The 21,372-nt window shown below is 41.0% G+C and overlaps 1 protein-coding gene across 1 annotated transcript; it reads right to left on the bottom strand.

Moving 5' to 3' along the window:
- Window positions 1-2,920: 2,920 nt before the first annotated feature.
- LOC139726913 (uncharacterized) lies at window positions 2,921-21,039 on the bottom strand. Its single transcript, XM_071637902.1, has 4 exons — window positions 20,732-21,039; window positions 5,241-5,380; window positions 3,994-4,222; window positions 2,921-3,099 (listed from the first exon to the last, which is right to left on the bottom strand). The coding sequence occupies exons 1-4, from the start codon at window positions 20,862-20,864 to the stop codon at window positions 2,921-2,923; spliced, it is 681 nt and encodes a 226-aa protein (XP_071494003.1). The 5' UTR covers window positions 20,865-21,039.
- Between the last annotated feature and the right edge of the window lie 333 nt (window positions 21,040-21,372).

Raw genomic sequence — 21,372 nt, forward strand, 5'->3', positions numbered from 1 at the left:
AAACATGCCTGTCGCCCCACAGAGGGCGCACGTCTCTTCACCACTATCCATGCATGATACTTTTAGTGTATGTACATTCCCACGTATGTGGGCCCTTGTGTGTAAACCCGTTTCCTGCGTGCACTCGAAATCAAGATATATTTATTTCTTTAGGCTTACTCTCTTTCTCATTTTGATAAGAATTCATGCATGGCTTGTAATTTCCATTGTCACGTTCTTTCCTTGCTTTTTTTAGTGCCTTTACAATAGTACGGACTTTGACGCGCAACGCGCTAGCACAGCAGGGCTGGCGCGGCGCCGCGTTTTTAAAAGTGTGTTGGTTGGGAAGGGGCAGTTTATCTTATGGTGCCACTTCCGGGTTTCATGAGCTAATCATGGTTCACAGACTTACCATGGTATCTTGAAATAATGTGTAACTTAAAGCACAGTTCAGACAGAAAATGTTCGTCACATGAAGTGTATGTAATCAAATTGTTTCTAACAGAACGTTCGCCTTTCTCGACATCACAGTCTGTCGTTTGACAAGCCCGACAGACGTTAAGACATTTTGTGATATCGAGGATCTTTGCCCATCTTGGACAATTTATTGTAGACAATATTTGGACTTACACAGGAATCATCTTATGGCAGAGATCACATGTAAGTGTTGACTACTTGTAAGGTACAAACACTATACACATTTGGATGGCGGACCTGCGTTTATCAAAGCTTCCATGTCTCGACCAGCAAGAACTATGAGACGATTAGGTGCTAGCACTCTTTGGAAAGCATCAAACTAACTTACATCTGGGAGTTTAATGACATCTCTCATGGAGTTCAGTGGTTTGGAGGTACTTTTCAAATCATACCATACTTCTTGGGTTCCGAGGCATTTCCAGCCGTTTATTTACATTGAGGGGATGATTGGGAGGGTGAATTGTACCGTGATGAACTGGACTGTGACAATATATCTCCAGGACTGTATTCAAAGCTTGCATCTTCATGATCATCGGTATAGAGGGTTCGGTAAATGTTTGGTTTTAGTCTTACACTTCCCACCTCTCTTTATTTTTTATGGTCTTGAACATCTTCGTTTTCCTGAAAAGTTCTTTTGATTTTACACGACCACCTTGTCGTGGAGGAGATAAGCAATCTCTAATAATTTTGATCGTCAAAATCATTATCGTCTGAGTAGAGTTGGACATTAACATGAGGAGGACCTGTATGAGAAAGCGTAAGTTTACAATATCTCGGCATATTCTCGTGGGAAATTGAGTTTGCTTTTATTTGAGAAGGCGTACCGGTGGGGTCACATGGTTGTTGTTGTTCTTCTTTACAACATTCACTGTACCCACGTTACAATCAACATCACGTTCACTTACATGTATCTCCATGTCTTGACGATCATCATTGCAATGAGGTGCTGATGATGGCACCTGTCGGACAAGTTTACACACACTACTTCAAGCTTTGTCGACAACCTTTTGTTATTGCGATGACGTCACATCGAGACTCGCTTTAAAAAAAATAATAATATCTCTCAAATTTGCCTCATTCGCTAAATGTTCAGTGAACCTGATAGCTCAGACTCGTGTGTCGATCCCATCGTCTTTCTTGTTCTTAGCGATGTGTGCAACAGCCTCTAGCCTCATCCCAGTGGGAAATGTGATAGTGGGTGAAGAGTGGTATGGGGATATTGTACGCTTCTAGGGAGGGATGAGGTGGGGTAGGACAATCTCCTTGTGCAACTGTCAATGGATGAAAACCGTCATATTTTACGCGCTTTACGGAAATTATGTCAGGTAATCGATAGAGGACTTTAAACATGGCTGTCGGGTTCCTCGCGTAGTTCTTTTTCTTTGAGTTTAATCCGTTGCCACGGACCCTTGAAGTGAAGGCGTCCTCTTCCCTCATTCCTCTGCTGCATGGTCAGCTCCATCAAAAGAGGAAGAAGGGCGCCTTCAACGTCTTCGCGATGAGACCGGAGAAGCTCAGCGATGTTCTCTCTCCTTTCACAAAGAGCTCACCATTCAGCAGCCGTCATGGCAACACCCTGTTCAGTCGGTCTGTCCATCTCAATGTCATTTGATCGTGTGTAACATCGCATATGAATAAGAATTTGTCCCTTGTAGCGCGAACTCACGATCATCTTGATGCCTGTTTTGTCTTTTGGAGAGGGGAATCTCAGTGGGCCAGCTTCTATGCGAAATCGCACTAAGTCCTTGTCCTCCCCCGTCATGTCTCAACTCTTCATGAGTTTTTACAGTCAATCTTACTCACAAGGTCCATTTTTTTTTTCGAAAATTTTTTCGAATTCGGTCTTTGTCAAAAGGGCTCGTGAGAACACTATCACGTTTATTAAATTGCGCCAAGAGCTGCCCATGAAAGACGATGATACTTAATGAGTGTACGAACATTGAGCGGGTGACACGAAATTTCTCTGTAGGCGTGTATGCTAACAATACAGTTCTTGAAAATAGCACACTGCAACGACTGCCCGTAGGTAGACGTTCGGATGCGTGTCCGTGCAGATGGTGTTGAAAAGCAATGAACTCACGATCTCTTCAATATGTTTACGTTCATGAACTTCAATCATCTTGACAGTGTTCAAGCGATGAGAATCGATAAGCGTTCCACAAGTTCTCAGTGCAGTCTCGTTATGCCTTGATTTGCACGGGACATCGCTGGATGCTGTGATGATTTTTCCAACTAGTTCATGGTCTGATGTGACAACTGAAACTCTGGTAGGCCTGTTCCACGTTCATGGTATGATATATCAGCTGCTTCCAACCCTTCCACGCGCCTGGCTAGTCTCTGCTTCTCTCCACTACATAGCTCTACTTCCAGTTCGTTCATCAGTAGGTGTGGTTTTTTTTTTTCAGATGGCCTATGTATGTGCGGCATCATCAACCAGTTCCACGGCACCCGAGCAACTTGAGGGTTAAAGAACCTTTCCATGCGATGAGGTTCCAGATGCTGATACCGTCTTGCGAACCGATAGTTGCGGAATCTCGCCGACCACCTGTGGGGGAATCTGAAGGTCTTCGAGTACTGTATCTCCAACACAGTGAGATGCTCTCTCAGCATCAACAGTTCCATTTTCGACATTGCCGTCTATATCTGCGGACACAAATTGACGATTCCCGATAGATCTGTAATAGCATAAAGGTGCCAAGTTGTATCTATGGATGTGCGTTAGGTGCTGCCTGTCGCGTTTGTGATGGGTTGGCGAATAAAGTTTCGCTTTTTATAAGTCGTTGCTAACGCATCCATATTGCGTCTTACAGAAGTATTAAATGACTCCATGCTAGCTTCACATTATGTTCTATTACCTCCCTCAATAAATCTCAAGACGATAAGACAAAGCCATTGATAAAGAAAACTACCAAAAAAAAAAAATCTTCAGGCCCCCACCCCCCCCCCCCCCAAAAAAAAAAAAAGAAGGAAAAAGGACTAAAGAGGTTAAGGCTAAGCTATCGAATGCAAGCTTCAAATTATGTTCGATTTGTTATCTCCCTCAAGAAGTCTTAAGAAGATAAGGCAAAGCCGTTGAAAAAAAAAGACACTCAAATGGAGAAAAGATTATAATGTCTTTAAAAAATAAAAAGTAAAAACCGTTTAAAAAATAAAACTTCGACAAAAGAAAAGACTATCAATTTCCTATTTCCCATCCATGGTTAAAACACCGAGCTCGTCCTGGACAAGCAGGGACATATCTGATGATCTCATGTTTGTGGGCTGTCCTACGAATATGGTATATTCATAATGTGTATAAAATAATGTGCATGAATTAGAAACCATTACGTCATAAATACATTAATATGTATATTTCATAAATCATATTTTATGATTCATAAGTCTGATGTTGTAAGAACAAAATAATATCATATGTAATTGTTCGATGACAACACGAAAATGATGACCATGAACTTGCATGAAGACAGTCTCTTACTACTGAGGTGGAAACTGGACAAATTCTGTGGCAGCGGTAATCGTCGGAATTTACTTCCTTACCAGACACCGTAGTAAAGATCCCAGCGATGCCGCGCCCGCTCAGGTGACTATCTGTTGCCATGCGGACCTGGAGGTAGGATCCCATGGAGACCACCTCTGATGGGGCGTCCCCGTCGCAAATCCGTCTCTTGGTGACATGAGCGCCGCTCTCGTCCCGCCCCTGGATGTGGGTTATCTCCAGGTAGTCCCTGCTGCAGTTATCACCTGACCTGAGGTCAACCTCTTTCAGCTGAAAAAGAAAGTTCAGTGATAGGGGAGGGAATCATACAGCGGATTAGATGAGATATGTACGTGAAAAGAGTTCATGCACTATAACATACTGGCAAAGCACGGGAGAGCATACGGGTTGATATAAGGGGCCCATATTGCATTGGAAAGGAGTGCCTCTTAATTGAAATACCGTTAATGATGTAGCTTATAGCCTTCAATGTAACGAACGGAATGCAAATCAAGGACCAATCAATCTTCACTAGCTCTGCGGCATACGAATACTGTTCTCGAATGTATCCAGAGTGTCTGGTGTCAAATCTATTCTCCCATACTCCCTCTTCCCTTTCTGTTAATGTACAGACAAAGTTTGGTCCATTATCATTTCCCTGCAAACAAGCTATACAGTGATACCAGTATAGTGCAGCTGATTCGCAGTAGACAGGTGTCAATAATGATATCACAGAACAGCTGTCCCGTTTACATTGCATGGATCAAAATAGATTGGCTTGGCACCTTTGCCCTTTGTTCAGAACAGTGAACCACCACTCAGTAGGAAAGATGAATTACAGCTTGAGGCAGATATGAAGCGCAATGAGTCAAACAACAACAAAAGCAACAACAGCATAATGCACAACTCATGGGTCTTGAATGCTAAACGTTATATTCTAACAACATATTATAAACTTACTCCTTAGAATATGAGCGAACAACTATAAGCTGTTAAAACATTCCCCTGGACATTAATACAGATTTATTTGAAGTAAGATTCATATACAGCTCTGCACAGTGTTTCACGTGTCATTATTATCATCGGCAGGCCTTGCCTTCTCTATGGGCGAGCTTTTCCACATTTTGTGTGCAATTCTGTCAAATTACTGAAATACTTTTGGCCATATGCAGACACAAGCATGTCGAGCAAAGAATTAGTTCTTTAGTCCAGCCTGAAAAGTCATATTGACCATAGGATGGTCCGTTCGCATGCCATCTCCTCAGTGCAGTCTGTCCACCGGGGGTAACCTCCTAAATAGCTCACCTACCTGCAAGAGTACCGATCCTTCCCCGACGGCCTGAATGGTGACGGTGCAGTTTGCGTTGGGTGGGTAGTAGAGACTCCCCTGGGACAGGATCAGGTCCCCCGCAGTGCGAATGGTCCGGCCGCAGTGATGCAACATGTACACTGCAAGTTGATTTGTAAGAGAAGCGAAAATATAAACGTTGTAATAAGGTTTAATTATATAACCTTGTCATCTTTGTTGAGAATAATCAAATAAGATTCTTAACAATCGTGCAGTTTGCGAGCAGTTTCTCCATATTACCAGTCTCGAGCACGCTATCCTATAATCACTCCTCTAAAATGTCATTTCAGGTTTTAGTTCTGTGCTGTTATTTTATGACCCGTATTCTCCTCCCTCTTTACACATGTTAGCTAATGAAAATTTGCACCGTCTTAGTTGACCCAGGGAGGTTTTAGAAAACGAGAGACAACTCTTCGTAATTCATGCAAACACATGTTTTGGTTCAAAGCGTTACAATGGGATGTCTAGCATTCCACTATACATGTATACGCTTTGAAGTCATGCTCTGCACCGCTCTAGTTGCAAGGCGAAGTTCGGAGACGAAGAACGCATTTCACCTTTCGTTGAATCACAAGCTTTATTTCCCCGTAAAATTTTAAATGCAATACTCGAATTGATTAAGAGTAGTTCAGGAAAGAATTCAATATTTTAAACATGTATTTCTAGCTTCTTCGTAATGCGCAAATTGAAATGAAATGAAAATTAGGCCATCTTAAAAACCGAATATTTTTCTATAATGCGCACATTTCCGCATGATAGTTTTCTATCCTTTAATCTGGGATATTTTGATCTTTCAAATAAAGTACTCCGCTAAAGCGTGCACCAGCGTGCTTTTAAACTATTTGCTGTTAAAATTGTCAGTTTTACCCTGCATTTTGATTCGCTGCTCCAATTCAAGGTACACAAATTCATTGTTGCAATCACATTGAAAGAGAGAGAGCGAAATGCAGTAGTGGCAAGTATTTCTAGATGTTAGAGCGCTAGTCCCGATTATTGATGCTCTCTTTTGTCAAAGCACCTGATTTCCACCTGTAGTTAAGCGCATAACTTCTCGGCGGTGCCGCGCATGACTTCAAAGGAGAACAGGAGTTGTCTCTCCTTTTCTATTACCTCCATGGTTGACCAGCGTTCATACTCAATTTAATTCCACCGGGGTTCAATGAAAGACTAAAAAAGTTGAAGTGAACCTGCGATAAATCAACGCTAGTCAGAGAGCGTGTATCAGGCGGATCGTGAGGGGAGGAAACCATCACTTGGAAAGAGAGGGAAGTGTGGAATCAGGAATCATGTGAAACACAGGATATGACATGATAAGCGTATGACTTGGACTACGTCGAATCCATAGTATCATCGCCGCAAAATTTCAGAATGCAGAGTCGAGTTCACTCCCCTTTTAAGCAGCAGAACGAAAATTGAGCGGGTAATCCCGCTCACACATTGCGGAATAGGGGTTTGACTTGTCGGCTCGTCTTCAAAATTCCATGTCGATATCTGTGCTGTTATAGTGATACTACCGCAGCAGCATTTGGCGGGATATTACCGTCAAATGCCTCCAGACATCCAACGTCCGTACTACGAGACTTTCAATCTGAAGAGACAGGGAATCTTATCAATTCAATTAAAGGACAAGTTCACCTTCATAGACATGTGGGTTGAGTGAATGCAACAATATTAGTAGAACACATCAGTGAGAGTTTGAGCAAAATCGGACAATCCGTTAAAAAGTTATGAATTTTTGAAGTTTCTGCTCAGTCACAGCTGGATGAACTTAAGACTGCTATAACTTGTGATGTCACATGAGTACAACAATACAAAGAAAGAATAAAGAAAATTCAACATATTTCCATTTTTCTCGCTTAACAAAAGAACACTCGACTTCTCTCTTTCAGAAGGCAGGGGGAATAATATTACCCTTAACATACGTCAGTAGCAAGTCGAAGAACTGTGAACTTTATTCAGAAAGTACAGTTTTGGGAAATTCTCTTTTTATTTCCCTTGTATAGTTGTACGCATGTGACATCATACACTGTAGTAGTCTTCTCTTCCAGCAGTAACTGCGCAGATACTTGAAATATTCGTAACTTTTGAACGGATTGTCCAATTTTCCTCAAACTTTCACTGATGTGTTCTACTAATATTGCTGCATTCTCTCGATCCTTATGTATATGAAGGTGGACTTGTCCTTTAACTCATTATTTCATCGACTTACGACATTACTTTTTCTCACAACGCACTTCTAGCTTTTTCTCACGGAGCACTTCTTCTAACTTTCTACCATTCCTGAAGCAGCACTGACATTGAAGTTTGTATATTAAATGCTATTTGGATAGCAATTGCACCATGTTATTCCCAAATAGGCGATGTAGGCGATCTTCGCGATGTAGCGATTTGAACTAAACATATTTATAGGACATGCATATACTCATTTATTCTTTGTAGATGTCAATTACAAATTAGCAAAGATTCCAGTTTTATCCTTCAAATCAAAATTCAGTCACATTCAGTCAAACTTGCACACATGCATGCCTTCTCGGAGTGTCAGAGGCTGTCTCATAACACTCCAAGCCAAAGAACATTTCTCCGGGGCCCTGTATCAATAGTTCTCCTTCTTACATAGATTGCCATTTCTGACAGTTGCAGCTAGAATAACATGAGCGAGGCAGAAACCAATAATGGCGCACGGCTGCAATCATTGTGAATCACAACAATTGCCAATTTCTATATGGAACCGCACCAATTTTACAGAACGTGCTGCTGTGCAGAGTGTTGACGATCGTGAATGCTCCTCACAAACTGTTGATATGCGCTCTCATATTTTAGTCTCTCTTCCATTGCTGGTAATTTTTTCAATTGATCCCTTCTGAATGCGAAGGATAACTTAACATTCAATGGCAGGTGGTTCTACATCCCACGTGTATGAATGTGAGTGAAATCCTTACAACAAAATTAGACAAACCTCAGCGAGGACTTATTTTGGTACATGTATTATGCACATGATTTACATTGTATTGCTTGTCTCCAGAACGATATCACGCACTCGTATTTTGTACCGATATCTTAATTTCTTTCACTCTGTCGTCAAATTATCACGTGATAAACGACGCGGGAGACATTTCTGGCGAACTACACCTACTTAACGTCTACAGTCTCGTTAAACGACTGATGCTCGCTCTAAAAATAATGTTTAACAAATACCAGTGTGGGGAAACAAGCAACGAAATATGCGAAGGTACACGGGGGATATACGGGGATACACGGTTATTACACTGGTGCCATGGATCGAAAGCCTTTCGTGAATCAGTTTCTAATATGTGAAGAAATAATCTTCTCTTCCTCATCCTAACACACACACACACACACACACACACCATCAAACAGAGGAACTATGAGCATGCGACGAAAGTTAATTTTAATTGTAGCTTGGCAACAGCGGCATTAGTTCTCATTACCCACAAACCCATCACCACCGCGATTCAAGGACTACATTCTGCAGGGGCAAAATGACGAGTTGATTGCATGAAATCGTCGTCATGTTAACAGTGAGGGAAAATGCATCGAGAACCATGTGATTGTCGACATCATGTAGTGCCATGGGTGATCTATGAATGAGGTGCGCATGTATGTTTAAAATCATCCTATCCTTTATTGCTGTATTCATACCACCACAACTGCCAGAGATGTGGGTGGCAAAAATGTTCAATCCCAGCCATTGCTATTATCTATTTATCAAGCCGAAATGTATACGTTCATTTTACGGGAACATGCGATGATGTGGAAAATATGCCTTGTATACCATCATCTTTGCCGAGAAGAGTATGCTTTTGATAGCGTTTATTGATTTGTTTGTTTGCTTGTTTGACTGTTGTTTACTCGACTGTCTGTTGGCATACAAAAAAAAACAAACAAGAAACAGAGTAATCGAATTTTGGCATAATATGCAGGGAAGTTTAGAAAATGGGTCACGTATCAACTGAGTATTTCTTTATGGGGGATGCTATAGGGTGATCGGAGTCTTCCTCTGAATACAGGAAATTTCGAAATACTTATTCAGCACTATACAGTGCATTATAAGGTTATAACGAAATTTCGGATACAACGAAGTAAAATTCAGGTCCAAAAATTACCATCTGCATATTTTTATACACGTTCCTGTTTGGCTATAATGAAATTTCAATAAAACGAAAGGAAATTGTGGGTCCCGAGGACTTCGTCATAACGGGAGTCACCTGTATAAGAAAGGGGCAGTTCCTCTAAATGTATGTTTATAGTTATAGTTCTGTTTCAACAGTTTATCAAGAATGCCACCATGGTAAGAGGATAATGACCACATAAGCTGATAATGATCACAAATCACTGATATTCATCACATAATGATACAGTAAAAGTTCCTTGTTCGTCTTTTGTCACTGATCTATGAATGCTTCCCGCGTACAAAATAGGTGGACAGGGATATCTGTGTATGTGGTGGCCGTAGAACCATTTGCAAACAAAAATTCACTTTCACTTTGCTGCTAGCGTTTCTTTGAAATATTTTCTTGCTTGTGTTGCATGAATTTCCGCTTCCGAATAAATGAAAATATCTGGAATAAACCTGGCACAGAGTACACAAGACATACATCGATACAACGCTTTTAAAATCAAATACGTGCAACGGAGAGGAAATGGAATTTAGCAAAGTCAAGGTAGCAAAGTTACATTTTCGGACGAATGGTAGAGAAGTGACTGTTTACAAAAAATGAGACGATAATTACTGAGTATACTAGTATCCCCTAATGTTCCGCTGCTTGCTTTCTACAACACAATTAAGAAGAGATAATCAAACTTAGCAGGTAAAATCTCAAGTAGTCACTTACTGAATATACTGAACAAAAATAACTTTTTAATTTGTGTAGTTTTACTTCATACATGTCGATATATCCGTTTAGATTTTGCCAATCAGGACTCGCAAGCTTGAATTTGGTCAGATGTAACTTACAACTCTTAGTTGTTGATCACTTGAAGTTACTATGACATGACCTCAGATGAAAAAATAAACGAATTTAATAACTGGAGTACAGCTTTCTGCTCACTGCTTCAACGACAATTTTCATGTAAAACATTATAGAATGTGGACCCCATGGAAGAACAGCGTTGCCATATTGGCAACGCTGAATATGGGCAATCCACCCGTTTTTTATTTTTATACGGAAATAAATACCATTCCATACCATAGAACCCGAGAATGTGGGGGCATTGTGGCATAATATAGTGGATAAGACTCTTGAATATCAGTCGGAGGTCCCAAGTTCGAATTCCGTCAACTCCCTTCGTCCTTGGACAAGATGTTTCTACCCATCATGTCCCTCTCGATCCCTAAAGTGCAAAAATGGGTGCCTGGCAACGCTGTATGAGGTAAAAGTAATGGTATAGCCCATTGGTATGATAGCGCAGTGGCAACACTGAATGGGCTACCCTGGGTAAAGAAGACCACCATTCCCATCATGATACCATGGGATACAAATAATATTATTCATGGATATACTGAAGACCCGCTCGTTTATGAATAGCTCATCAAGCCAACTTTTGGGTCTTTTTATTCCTTTGCTCATCAAGACCAGTTCAATCTACTTTTTCCTGTGTTAAATTGTATAACTTTTTATACTACCACATTGAAGGAATGTTTTCATCAGCACTCCCGTTTCTCAACTTTCAATCAAAATGTGTAAATTTTTTGCACTATGAATACAAAATGTAGTAATTCTGTATTAAACTTTAGTTTTTCTATCGTAATTGTAATCATGCAAGTCAACACAATTTAGTTTCACATCACTAAAACTCAAGCAAAAAAAAAGAAGAAGAAGAAGGAAGAAATAAAGAAAGAAAAACGAGGAACATCGGAATTTCTGAACAGTTAATTGTAATCATGTCCATCTATACTGAATATAGTCAGTATCTTCTCTACGTATGACATTGCATTTTATGGAGGGAACAAATGAAAACGGTTCGAATGATTGTTTAATTTATTTTGTCTTGAAGTTTTGAACCTTGAAACTGTAAATACGCATGTAGCCAATTACGTATACCAATACTGTACTAGTTGTTAAATCTGAATCGACGCGGAACGGAACGATACAGCCGGACCAGTGGTGTGATAGTAATTGCTGGTGATTGAAAGTGTGTTCGTGTGGTGGTGGTGGTGGGGGGGGGGGGGGGAGGGGGACAAGAAGACCTGGGGAATACCCCACCCTCTCTCCACGCACACTGTACATGCTATGACATCTGAAGCCCTCCCCCCTCCCCCATCTATCTCTCACTTTACCTCCCCTTTCCTCCCTCCATCCCCATACCAGTCTGTCAGTCTCTGAAGACTGTGGCAATAAGCGTCACGCAAGATTTATGCCAGAGCATGACTGTATGAGCTAACACTTCTCGATGTATTTACATGGATGATGTCATAAATAGACACACACACACACACACACACACACACACACACACACACACACACACACACACAGCGTCTTGTCTATCGACACAAGTTCTTTAACGAGGCCCCTTGAGGAAGACAAGCGTTCGTTGTCCATGACCGATCGTGTCTTCCCGTGAAATGATGCGGAGCCATGAGTGCACCCCTAATCACGTGAATGTCAGGCACGTCGCTGCCTAATATCGCTTGATAGATTGATCTCGCAAGAATTTATTAGATGAAGAATAGCGGTGGTACCTGCGCCTCCAGCTTGAATGCCGGACGCCGGCCGGCTGGATAGATGGGGGCAGGCCGATGGTGTTTACGTTCGGATGGATTCATATCTCACAGAGAGCAGAAATAATTCATCAGTATTTTCATCGCGTCACCCTTAAGGATTGCTAAACGCAAAATTTCCGGAGCTCGACGTGGAAAGTATTCTCCAGTGGGAGGTTATCGCGGTACGTCCGGAAAATCAGAAGAGAATACGTAAACAAACAAAACAAAACAAAATAAAATAAAACAAACAAAACAAGGCAAATGCCATAACAAAAACTGAAACAAAGCAAGCTGTCTTGAGTGTTAGGTTGAATCCCTTAAAATCTGGTGAAGATTGAGAAACAAACCTTTTCCCAATTTCACCGACTTTACAATCAACTCGACAAACACAAACAAACAGACAGATTTTATTAACCAGATAATTAACTTGACAAACGATAGTATAACTATTGGACCACTACGTCGCGTTCAGATGATAAGTTTAGCTAATATCCTGTAGAATACAATCTGTAGAATACAAGAATGCCAGCGATATGAACAAGTTTTTGTTTTCCATTAAGGACGCCGAACATCACTCATTTCCGGTTCTTCCAACACTGAATGATTTCGCTGAAAAAATACAAGATGCCCCATCGGGGAGAGACGGGATTTGCACACGCGCAGGCACTCAAACAAACAGGAAGCACTCCACAAACAGGAATACGTCTATTACACTGATCGTACTCTCTCGCAGCTCTCCCCTTACATTGCAATATCAACATGGATGGTTCACATCAACAGTGGTTTGCAAAGTGAAGCCAAAACAAAAGGGATTAATACAATGTGAACAGAAAGTAAGAAGCATGTCATATAAATAGATATATATATATAGAGAGAGAGAGTGTGTGTGGGTGTGAGAGTGTGTGTGTGTGTGTGTTTCCCCCTTGCGTGACAGAGACCGAGGGGTGACGTGTTAATTTGTGAACTATGATTATTGCTTAGTATATTCAGTAAATGACTTCAGCTGCATTTTAAAGACATTAACACGATACCATCGACGGTTGAGGGGTTGTTAAATTATGCGTGATATAATTTTCACTCCCTCTTCATAGTGAATGAAATAACTGCAAATAACGTGATTGAAATCGCGAGTAAAATAAAGAACGTATTGATGACAGATATACTGTGATACGTGTCATTAGGTGACAGAGACAAGGGAGAGCGGGAGATGTGTGCAGATAACCTGGACGGCGACTGTAGCAAACAGCAGCAGCAGCAACAACAACAACACCACCAACAACACTGTCTTATTCATCCAGAGGGTTATCATATCCTCTTATCATTACTGCTATTGTATTAATGCCGATGACACAGTATGGTATAAAGGAATATCGTGAACACCATAGACCACGCATTTAAGTAGCGAGCTGTGGCGGGATTCAAATTCGTGACCTGGCGTCTAAAAATCAAGAGCCAAAGTAATACCACTGATAAAGCAATAATGACCGACGGGTTTAGAACAGACAGTGTCATAAATTTAAATCTTATCGAAATCACTAAAGAACGCAAACATTACGTATAAGTTTGAGTTTCCAGACACGGATATACAGAACAACCTATTAATTCACATCTCACTAAACAAAATCGCATTTTTAAAAATTAATAATTAAACAACAACGACAAAGCTCTAGGCCTATCAGTGGGAATATTTGGTGCTGCTACTGCGTGGTTGGTGTTTTTCCTTGCGTCGATAGCGCAATATGACTTGTATTCCTAGCGAGGAACAGTGAAGTCCGCCAAATCCCACCTATCGACGCAAAGGAGGGACGCTATAACGACGCAAGGCATTTAAAGCCATGATGATAGTTTGGGTTGAGACGAAGCTTCAGGTTTCTAACTTGTTTTGTGAGATAACGAGAAAAAGCTTATGTCATATGAAAGAGCATGCAATTCTAAGAGGATTTCATACTTTATTTGATGAAAATCGGTTTTGAAATGGCTGAGATATCCAAAACAAAGTCATCTCAATAAAAGATGGGACCCACCATCCTTTATTAGGATCACTTTGTCTTACTTTGTCTTTGGATATCTCAGCCATTTCAAAACCGATTTTCGTCAAATAAACTTTGAATTCCTCGTAGAATTGTTTTCTCTTTAAAATTTCATAAAGTTGTCTCTGAAGTATCTCGCAAAAGTTAAAGGCTGAATCCTCATCTCAACTAATACCATACCATACTATACTTCTCTCCAAGATTTACACTGCGATGCGCTTTCCAGCACTTTCGCTCCAACGTCACATCACAAAAGATTACACAGGGTTAGGCTAAAGACTCGGGATAGGCTATCAAAATCTTGAATCGAAATGGTGACAAGTTTCGCCAAATGACAGCAGTTCATAACGACGAGATTATCTAGGAAAAAATGAAGGCATAATATTCATGAAGCTGCACAGCCTGCATACATGAAAAAAAAATAGAAAAATGAACCTTTCAAACTGTCAAGAATTTTAGGTGCGTTTCACTCGCGTCGATACAGCATGGACATCTATGACACGAAGGTCGTATTCAAACAAATAATCAAAAAATCTTTGCCGGGGCACAGACCCAATGAAACTCCAATTTGCTATTTATACGTTTAATGTATTTAGAATGACGTCATTTGCATTTGACAGCGGTTATTCGAAGTGTATAGACTGCTTCGGGCAGGCACCTATATATAGACAGCCGTCCGTCATCTCCAACGTGTTAGGTCGATGAACAGAGCGCCATTATGGAAGACATCGAGATGAGATGAACACGTTTGTGTTTGGAAGATTATGACGATGGTCCTCATGCAATCAAGACATCAGCGCAATCCAGAGACAGGTGATGTACAGTGTAATCATTTCACTCCACAATCATCATGCGCAAGTTGGCTTTCATCAGGAGAGTGAAAATTAGTCTGACAGAAATGAGAGTCGGACCCGAAACGAGAGAGTTGCTGAAAATGATCTAGAGTTCCCCATGTTCTCATAGAATCAAACGTGATATCGGGCAGCTTTGAGGCAATTTATGATTGCCTCACAAGCCTCTCATTGGCATACACGCAAACCTTCCCATTTCCTTTATACTCTCTGACAGTAAATCACAGTAAAATGTCATCTTCGTTCAGAAACTATTGTGTTGAATGTTACACACAAACCTTCACAAAAACATTCCTTTTTTCTGTACTCCAAATATCAATGTATATAGAACAATATTGACATATTATTTTGCATTGAATCTTTGTTGTGTTGCATAACCTAAAATCAATGACTTTTAAGGTCTATAATGATTATATAGATGCGAAATCAACGACCCTAAATGATCTGTATGCTCTTTTGCGCACAAACAAATGGAATGATTTTGAGTTGATTGCATCACCATGCACCTCAGCCTACTTGCGTAGTAGCGGTTGCGATTATGATCACTTTTTGGTGAAAACACGCATAAACTTAGAAATTAATGACTATTTCATTCAGGCTATCCATAAAAGTCTCTTTTGAGCCCCTTAAAGTCAAATCCCATATAGCACTTGTGATTTTACAGAGGCACGGAGGAATAGTAGGATAAGTCTCTGCATGCCATACCAAGAAGAGATCGTGGGTTTGAGTTATCTTGCTTCGAATCCCGCCTGGTACGTACATCCCAAGATGCCTTTATTCGTTTTGTCCCTCTTGGCCCAGTAAAAGAATTGCTAGATCTGGCGTTGCTGGGGCGGTAATGAGAAAGAGCTTACAGTTAAGATACTCCATTGGTTAGATAATAAAATCATGATCATGACGTCTAAGTCGTGCGACTTCGGCGCGTCATGGATACTTCCTGCGGTTTGAGCACAGCAGTCTTACTGACCACTTGATACCTATGGAACATGTCGAATACTGACTTTTCACAGGATTACGTTACTAACGACTAATTACGAACAACTTTTATCGAGACCAAATCTTATAATTGATGGAAGGTGTAAGATCAATCGAATCGTGCGAAACGAGCCGACAAACTGCAAACGACCTTACGACATAATGATTAGGCATTCGTGGCAGAATGCGTAGAAAAATTATCCGTGTTCGGCCGACACCTTCCACCTGCCTTCCACAGACAGTGCAAGGTTGCCACTGAATTTAATAGACAAAGTGGTGCCTGAATGCAGCCGAGATTTCAGGTGATGTAAACCGTTAGTGTTGAGCAGTTAATGGTTAAATTCTTCACGGCTGGTCTTTCGAGTCCCGCTTTCTACAAAAGTCGCATGACTTCTCTTGCAAGAAGACAACGCAGCTGGAAATTCGACTTTTCGGTTGCAATCACATGACTACGGAAGCTCGTGAGTGCCATGGAGAAGACGAGATCGCCATCTTCACTTTTTTTCGGATCCCAAACGACGAGATCCGAAATCTAGTCTTCTTGGTTTCTCGGGTCCCCGAGAAAACACGAAGGCGTGACATAATAATATCATTAGATCTCATCATCGCAACCGCCTGGGTGCGTGAAGGCGATGACATGAGATACTATGGTATCTTGTCTTCTCGACTTCTTAGATTATATAAGGCAAGAAGACGAGCTCTCTTAGTCATATCTGGCCTTCTGTGCATTATGTGTCGTGTTAACAACAGTCATTACCTTGGCCTTTCGGTCGCTGGTACAACGTTGGCTCTAATTTGTCACTTTTTTTCCGTTTTAGTATTGTGTGTCTCCATATAAAACAGAGCCAAGCAGTATCGCTTTTCGGAACGCAGCTCCATATTCTATAAAATCATGATAATCACGCGGGTCCGATTTGATGCTCTCGAAACACACGCTGGGACCTTTTCACACACATTATTATTATGATCGACAACCTGAAATACCACAGCAGCAGCAAGTCGACAACTATCGACAAACACAGTTCTCATGTGTTGCTCAAGTTAATGCGATCAAGTTGACAGGCCACTTCAAGTTTGAATTGACTTTCATCTATACAATGTTCAAGGACTTTTCGCCTTTTCAACTTCAAGTTTGAGTTGACTGCCTTCTGTACAATGTTCAAGGACCTTTCCTCTGTAGGCCCTAATACTCTCAATGTTAGGGAACCAATTCCTCAATTAAACCCTCTTTGTGTAAAACGTGTCATTGTTTGACAATAAAGATACTTTGGGTGGGGCTGTGCTAATCCTTTCCAATGCTGGAATGGTTGCACAGTGCATGGGCACATGAATAAAATTAGGCAACCATCCCAACCAATTACCCCTCAATGACGCGCCGTGCCAGTCAGAGAGAACGCATTCTTGATTATAGACTTGCCCATTCCTCGAAGCCCTTATTGTCTAATTAACCTTTTGATCGGTTTTTAAACTTTGATCAGGGCTGATCAATACACGAGACGCGCTTATAGATTATTATAGGCTGTTCGTCTTCCACGGAACATCTACTTCGTACGTGTCGTACCGTGTAAAGCCTGTACCTCTGAAAATGCCGGTGTGTAATTACTAACATTGACCATCGAACTATATATGCTGTGATATAATTCATTTAATTTCAACTGAATGTATTCGTGATAGCTTGTAAAGTCTCCCAAATTAACAAAGGATGTTAAAATGATAGATCGAAATTGACTATACTTTAAAGAGCTCACTTCCACGCACAGTGGCATTATGGTCATTAAGTTTGATGGAAGAAAATGACAAAATACGGGCTGAATACATGTATAGCTTCTGAGATCAAGAGATATGTTCTTCGTTCGCTGTTATTGGACGTCTTAAAGGTCACACTGACGCAGCTGTTGTGGCTGCATGAATGTCTATTATGCTTGATTGCAATTTGATTCCCTGATTCCCAGGAAGTTGAACTAAGCAACACATGAATTCAGTCACGTTAGAACCCCAGTCACGTTTGAACCTCTTTTCTCCTTTTATAATCATACCTTGGGATCGTCATTCTATATTCTATTATGGCTTGAAATGAACACAATAGAAATGCATTATATTTTCATTAGTGACGAAGTTACATGCACCACTACCATGGAGAGCTCTTTCTATTTCCGCGCAGACACAGGGTTACACCTTGTAGCTCCGTGTTCGGACATTGAACAACACCGGTTGCCCTTCGCGTCGCTCCAAGAGCAAGCAGCAAATTTGTGATCCAAACGTTACTATGCGCAGGTGATAACCTTCATACTACTTTAGCACATCCATACAATGTTGTTGTTGTTGTTTTGGTTTTAATGGCGTATACTATCACTCAAGGTTGAATTTTTACGCCAGTCCTTATTTATACAAGTCCTACCCCCTCTTTGCCTCTTGACAAGGCATCCAGGCTGAAAATGAGACTAACTGCTGTCTCGCGTTCACCCGTTTCTCACAATAATATACTCTTATACTCGGTGTTATGTGGCGAGTTAGTCTCATTCCTGAGCCAAGAGGCCTGATCAAAAGGCTAACCCTCTCTTGGCTTCAGCTGTCACAACGGGTATAGCCTTTTCTATGATACGTTGTGGGCAATTGGGCTCCCTGCTTTGATGGTTCAAGGTACGCGTTCGTCAGAACAAAGTCCTCAATTACGAACACGGCTCAAGATAATGAAACCATAATCAGTGCATCCCTTCCATAACACCAGGGCCCACTCTTCAGATAATGAGTGGCCCAGATACGAGAGGGTGGAAAGCTGCATCAACACATTTTGACGTCTCGAAATTGCGATATAGCGGCACTTGTGTGTGTGTGTGTGTGTGTGTGTGTTCAGTGGTATGACGATGTTGTGTGATCACATTATAAATTATACTTTGTAAATTATACGCAATTGACGAGGCGTATAATAACGCTATGGAATACAGATTTATGCGTGTGATTTATACTTTTATATAATTTCCAACGGATAGTGCGAAAAACAAAATTTAAAAACGCGTGTTTTGATGGGGTGCATGCTTGTTGTGCCGTGTGAGTGGTGCCGTGTGTGCCACTGAGTAAAATTGAGGGGGACAAATCCTGAAACAAGGAAGACATTACCCATTTCTTCTTTTTCGAACAATAAATAGACTCTTCCCCCCCCCCCCCCAAAAAAAAAACAAACAAACAAACAAACAAAAAAACAAGAGGAGAGGTAAGAAATATACACAAAATAAATGTTGTTCTAGCAGACATACCTATATAGCGGTGAACTGATGGATAACAGTTACTTGTCCCTTTAAACTAACGGATGTCGATGTGCGAAACGCGTTCACCAGCGGCTGTATCTATCCAGTTGCACATGCGCAGACACCAGAAACCACTCTCTATACAACTTTGGACCAATACAAAGGCATGCATGGGGGCTGCATTCACTAAGCATTTGATTTGGCGGTGCATGGTGTTTACAATCATCTCATGTGAACTTACCATTGCAAATTTTCCATGCAAAGATCAAACAGCATCAAAAATAAATCACGAAAAAAATCGGGAAAGATGGTATTGCCGTAATCGGTATAGGGAAACATTACAATCAATTTATTTTCAATCTTAGTTATACCCGATCAGGCCACCAAGAGATCTTTTGGACGTGTGGTGGCCCAACATTTTTAGTAGCCCCGGGCAACCGTAAATGTTGAGCTATGAAGAGCTTGCTTCCAAAAGGCGCTAAATCCAATTTGTATAAGTGGATTTACTGCCTTTTGGTTGAAAGCTCTTCATTTAGTGTTGAGTAATTCATAGTCCACGTGTTGGTCAGATTACTTATAGTATAGGACAACAGAATTCCAGAAATGTATTATGCTGTCAATATGGCCTACCAATGGTTCATTTACATAGAACACAAATTTCGGGCTTTGTAAAAAATGACAGAATGATGACTTTCTGGAGTTCTGTTCTCCTACCATTGATGATATACATAGATATGATATAAATCATATTTATGCATACAGAAACTATATAGGCCTATATGCCTATTAGTATTATATTAATTATATGTAAGATCTATTGTTTCTCAAGTTAGATGGGTGAGGTGCATAGGTAGACAAATATAACAATTCCTTATATTCCTTCAAATCCTTTGATTTCAACCACTAAAGTGTGGATACATAATACCTGAGATTTTAGCTGGAAGAGTTTCCATTACTGATGTTCTCTGTCAGGATAGATAAAACAAACAAACAAACAAACATGCATGCCAATCTACACAACAACTCAAGTCCATTTGTTGCAAGTAGTATAGATAGGCCTATAGATTATAGCCAAGGACAATAGTTTTCCAGCAGGCGTACTACAGTCTTTTAACACTGACTCATTTTTTTCTCCCAAAAGTTCTTTTTTCAAGCTTTATATATATAATTATATCCACCTCTTCTGTCGTGTTTAGCTATATGAGCTACAAGAGACTAGGCAACAAGCTGCGACCGCCACTTTACCACCACAGCAGCTCCACATTTGAATTTACACTTCAAGATTGTCTGCCGAGAGGAGCCTTTCTTTTGAACACGGCACGGACACCAATACAATGAAACAGACAAAAGCAAACATCATCCCTGAAGCACACAAGTTCACGTGAATAAACCAAATGGGAGACTGCTAAATTCATAACACGTGTAATCTTAATCAAATTAGTAGCGCTGATGCGCACAAACACGTCGGATTATTTCTCGATTTTGTTTTTCTTAAATCACTGCAATTGACTGGCAGTGCATTGACTGACGGTATATCATCAATTGCAAATGAAGACAATCTTTGTTGACTATCACTCGACACTGCAATCTGACTGGGTTAGTGCGCTGGTATGTGAAGGCTGCTTACCTGTTGCACTGCTTTCCCGAGCGAAGCAGCACAGGAGCAGAACGAAGATACGCACAAGGCCGCTTTCAACCCCCGTCATTGGTGTGTGGGTCGCCCCTGTCTGGCCCGACACTTGTCCGCCAGCGAGCCGCATCGCATCGGTATGTGTCTTGCCGGGTCACTCGCTCTGACAAATTTAGTCGCCGTCAAACTTGGATGTGGTATATATCAAGCCGATATATACGCCACGCCAATCTAAGAAATACATAGACATCACATCGTATTAAAATTGAATTGAAACGCGCTGTACAATGATGACGAGGGAGTCGTGTATTCCTACCGAGGGGCTCTGCGAGACATCCTGGTTGTCTAGCATACACTAGGCCTGCACGCGATGAACGTACATTATTGTATATCCAGTACGGCACTTAGGAGTTATTTGAGTGCGCGTTATTGTTTGCCGTGCGTGTTGGAACACAGTGCAGTCATGTGGCATGAGCCTACGACATGGATCAAGATTACAATAGATACGGAGAGCGAACAGTCATAGAAGGCTACCATGTACACACATTGGTTCTGGGGGCAAAACAATAAGAGAGAGAAGGGGAGAGAGAGGGAGAATTAATCCGAGATTGACTATAGATTAAATTGAGAAACCTACT

The sequence above is a fragment of the Diadema antillarum genome, unplaced genomic scaffold (assembly GCF_040938485.1).
Source record: "Diadema antillarum isolate AM-2024a unplaced genomic scaffold, OU_Dant_1.0 seq00000105_RagTag, whole genome shotgun sequence".
Classification (NCBI taxonomy): Eukaryota; Metazoa; Echinodermata; class Echinoidea; order Diadematoida; family Diadematidae; genus Diadema; species Diadema antillarum.

Bases quoted from the DNA above. Each gene is read 5' to 3' on its own strand.
- LOC139726913 (XM_071637902.1), bottom strand. From the start codon at position 20,864: ATGCGGCTCGCTGGCGGACAAGTGTCGGGCCAGACAGGGGCGACCCAC. The intron at 4,223-5,240 runs GTAGGTGAGCTA...TTTCTTTTTCAG, and splicing joins AAGGATCGGTACTCTTGCAG to CTGAAAGAGGTTGACCTCAG. The intron at 3,100-3,993 runs GTAAGGAAGTAA...TTGTGTCCGCAG, and splicing joins GATCTTTACTACGGTGTCTG to ATATAGACGGCAATGTCGAA.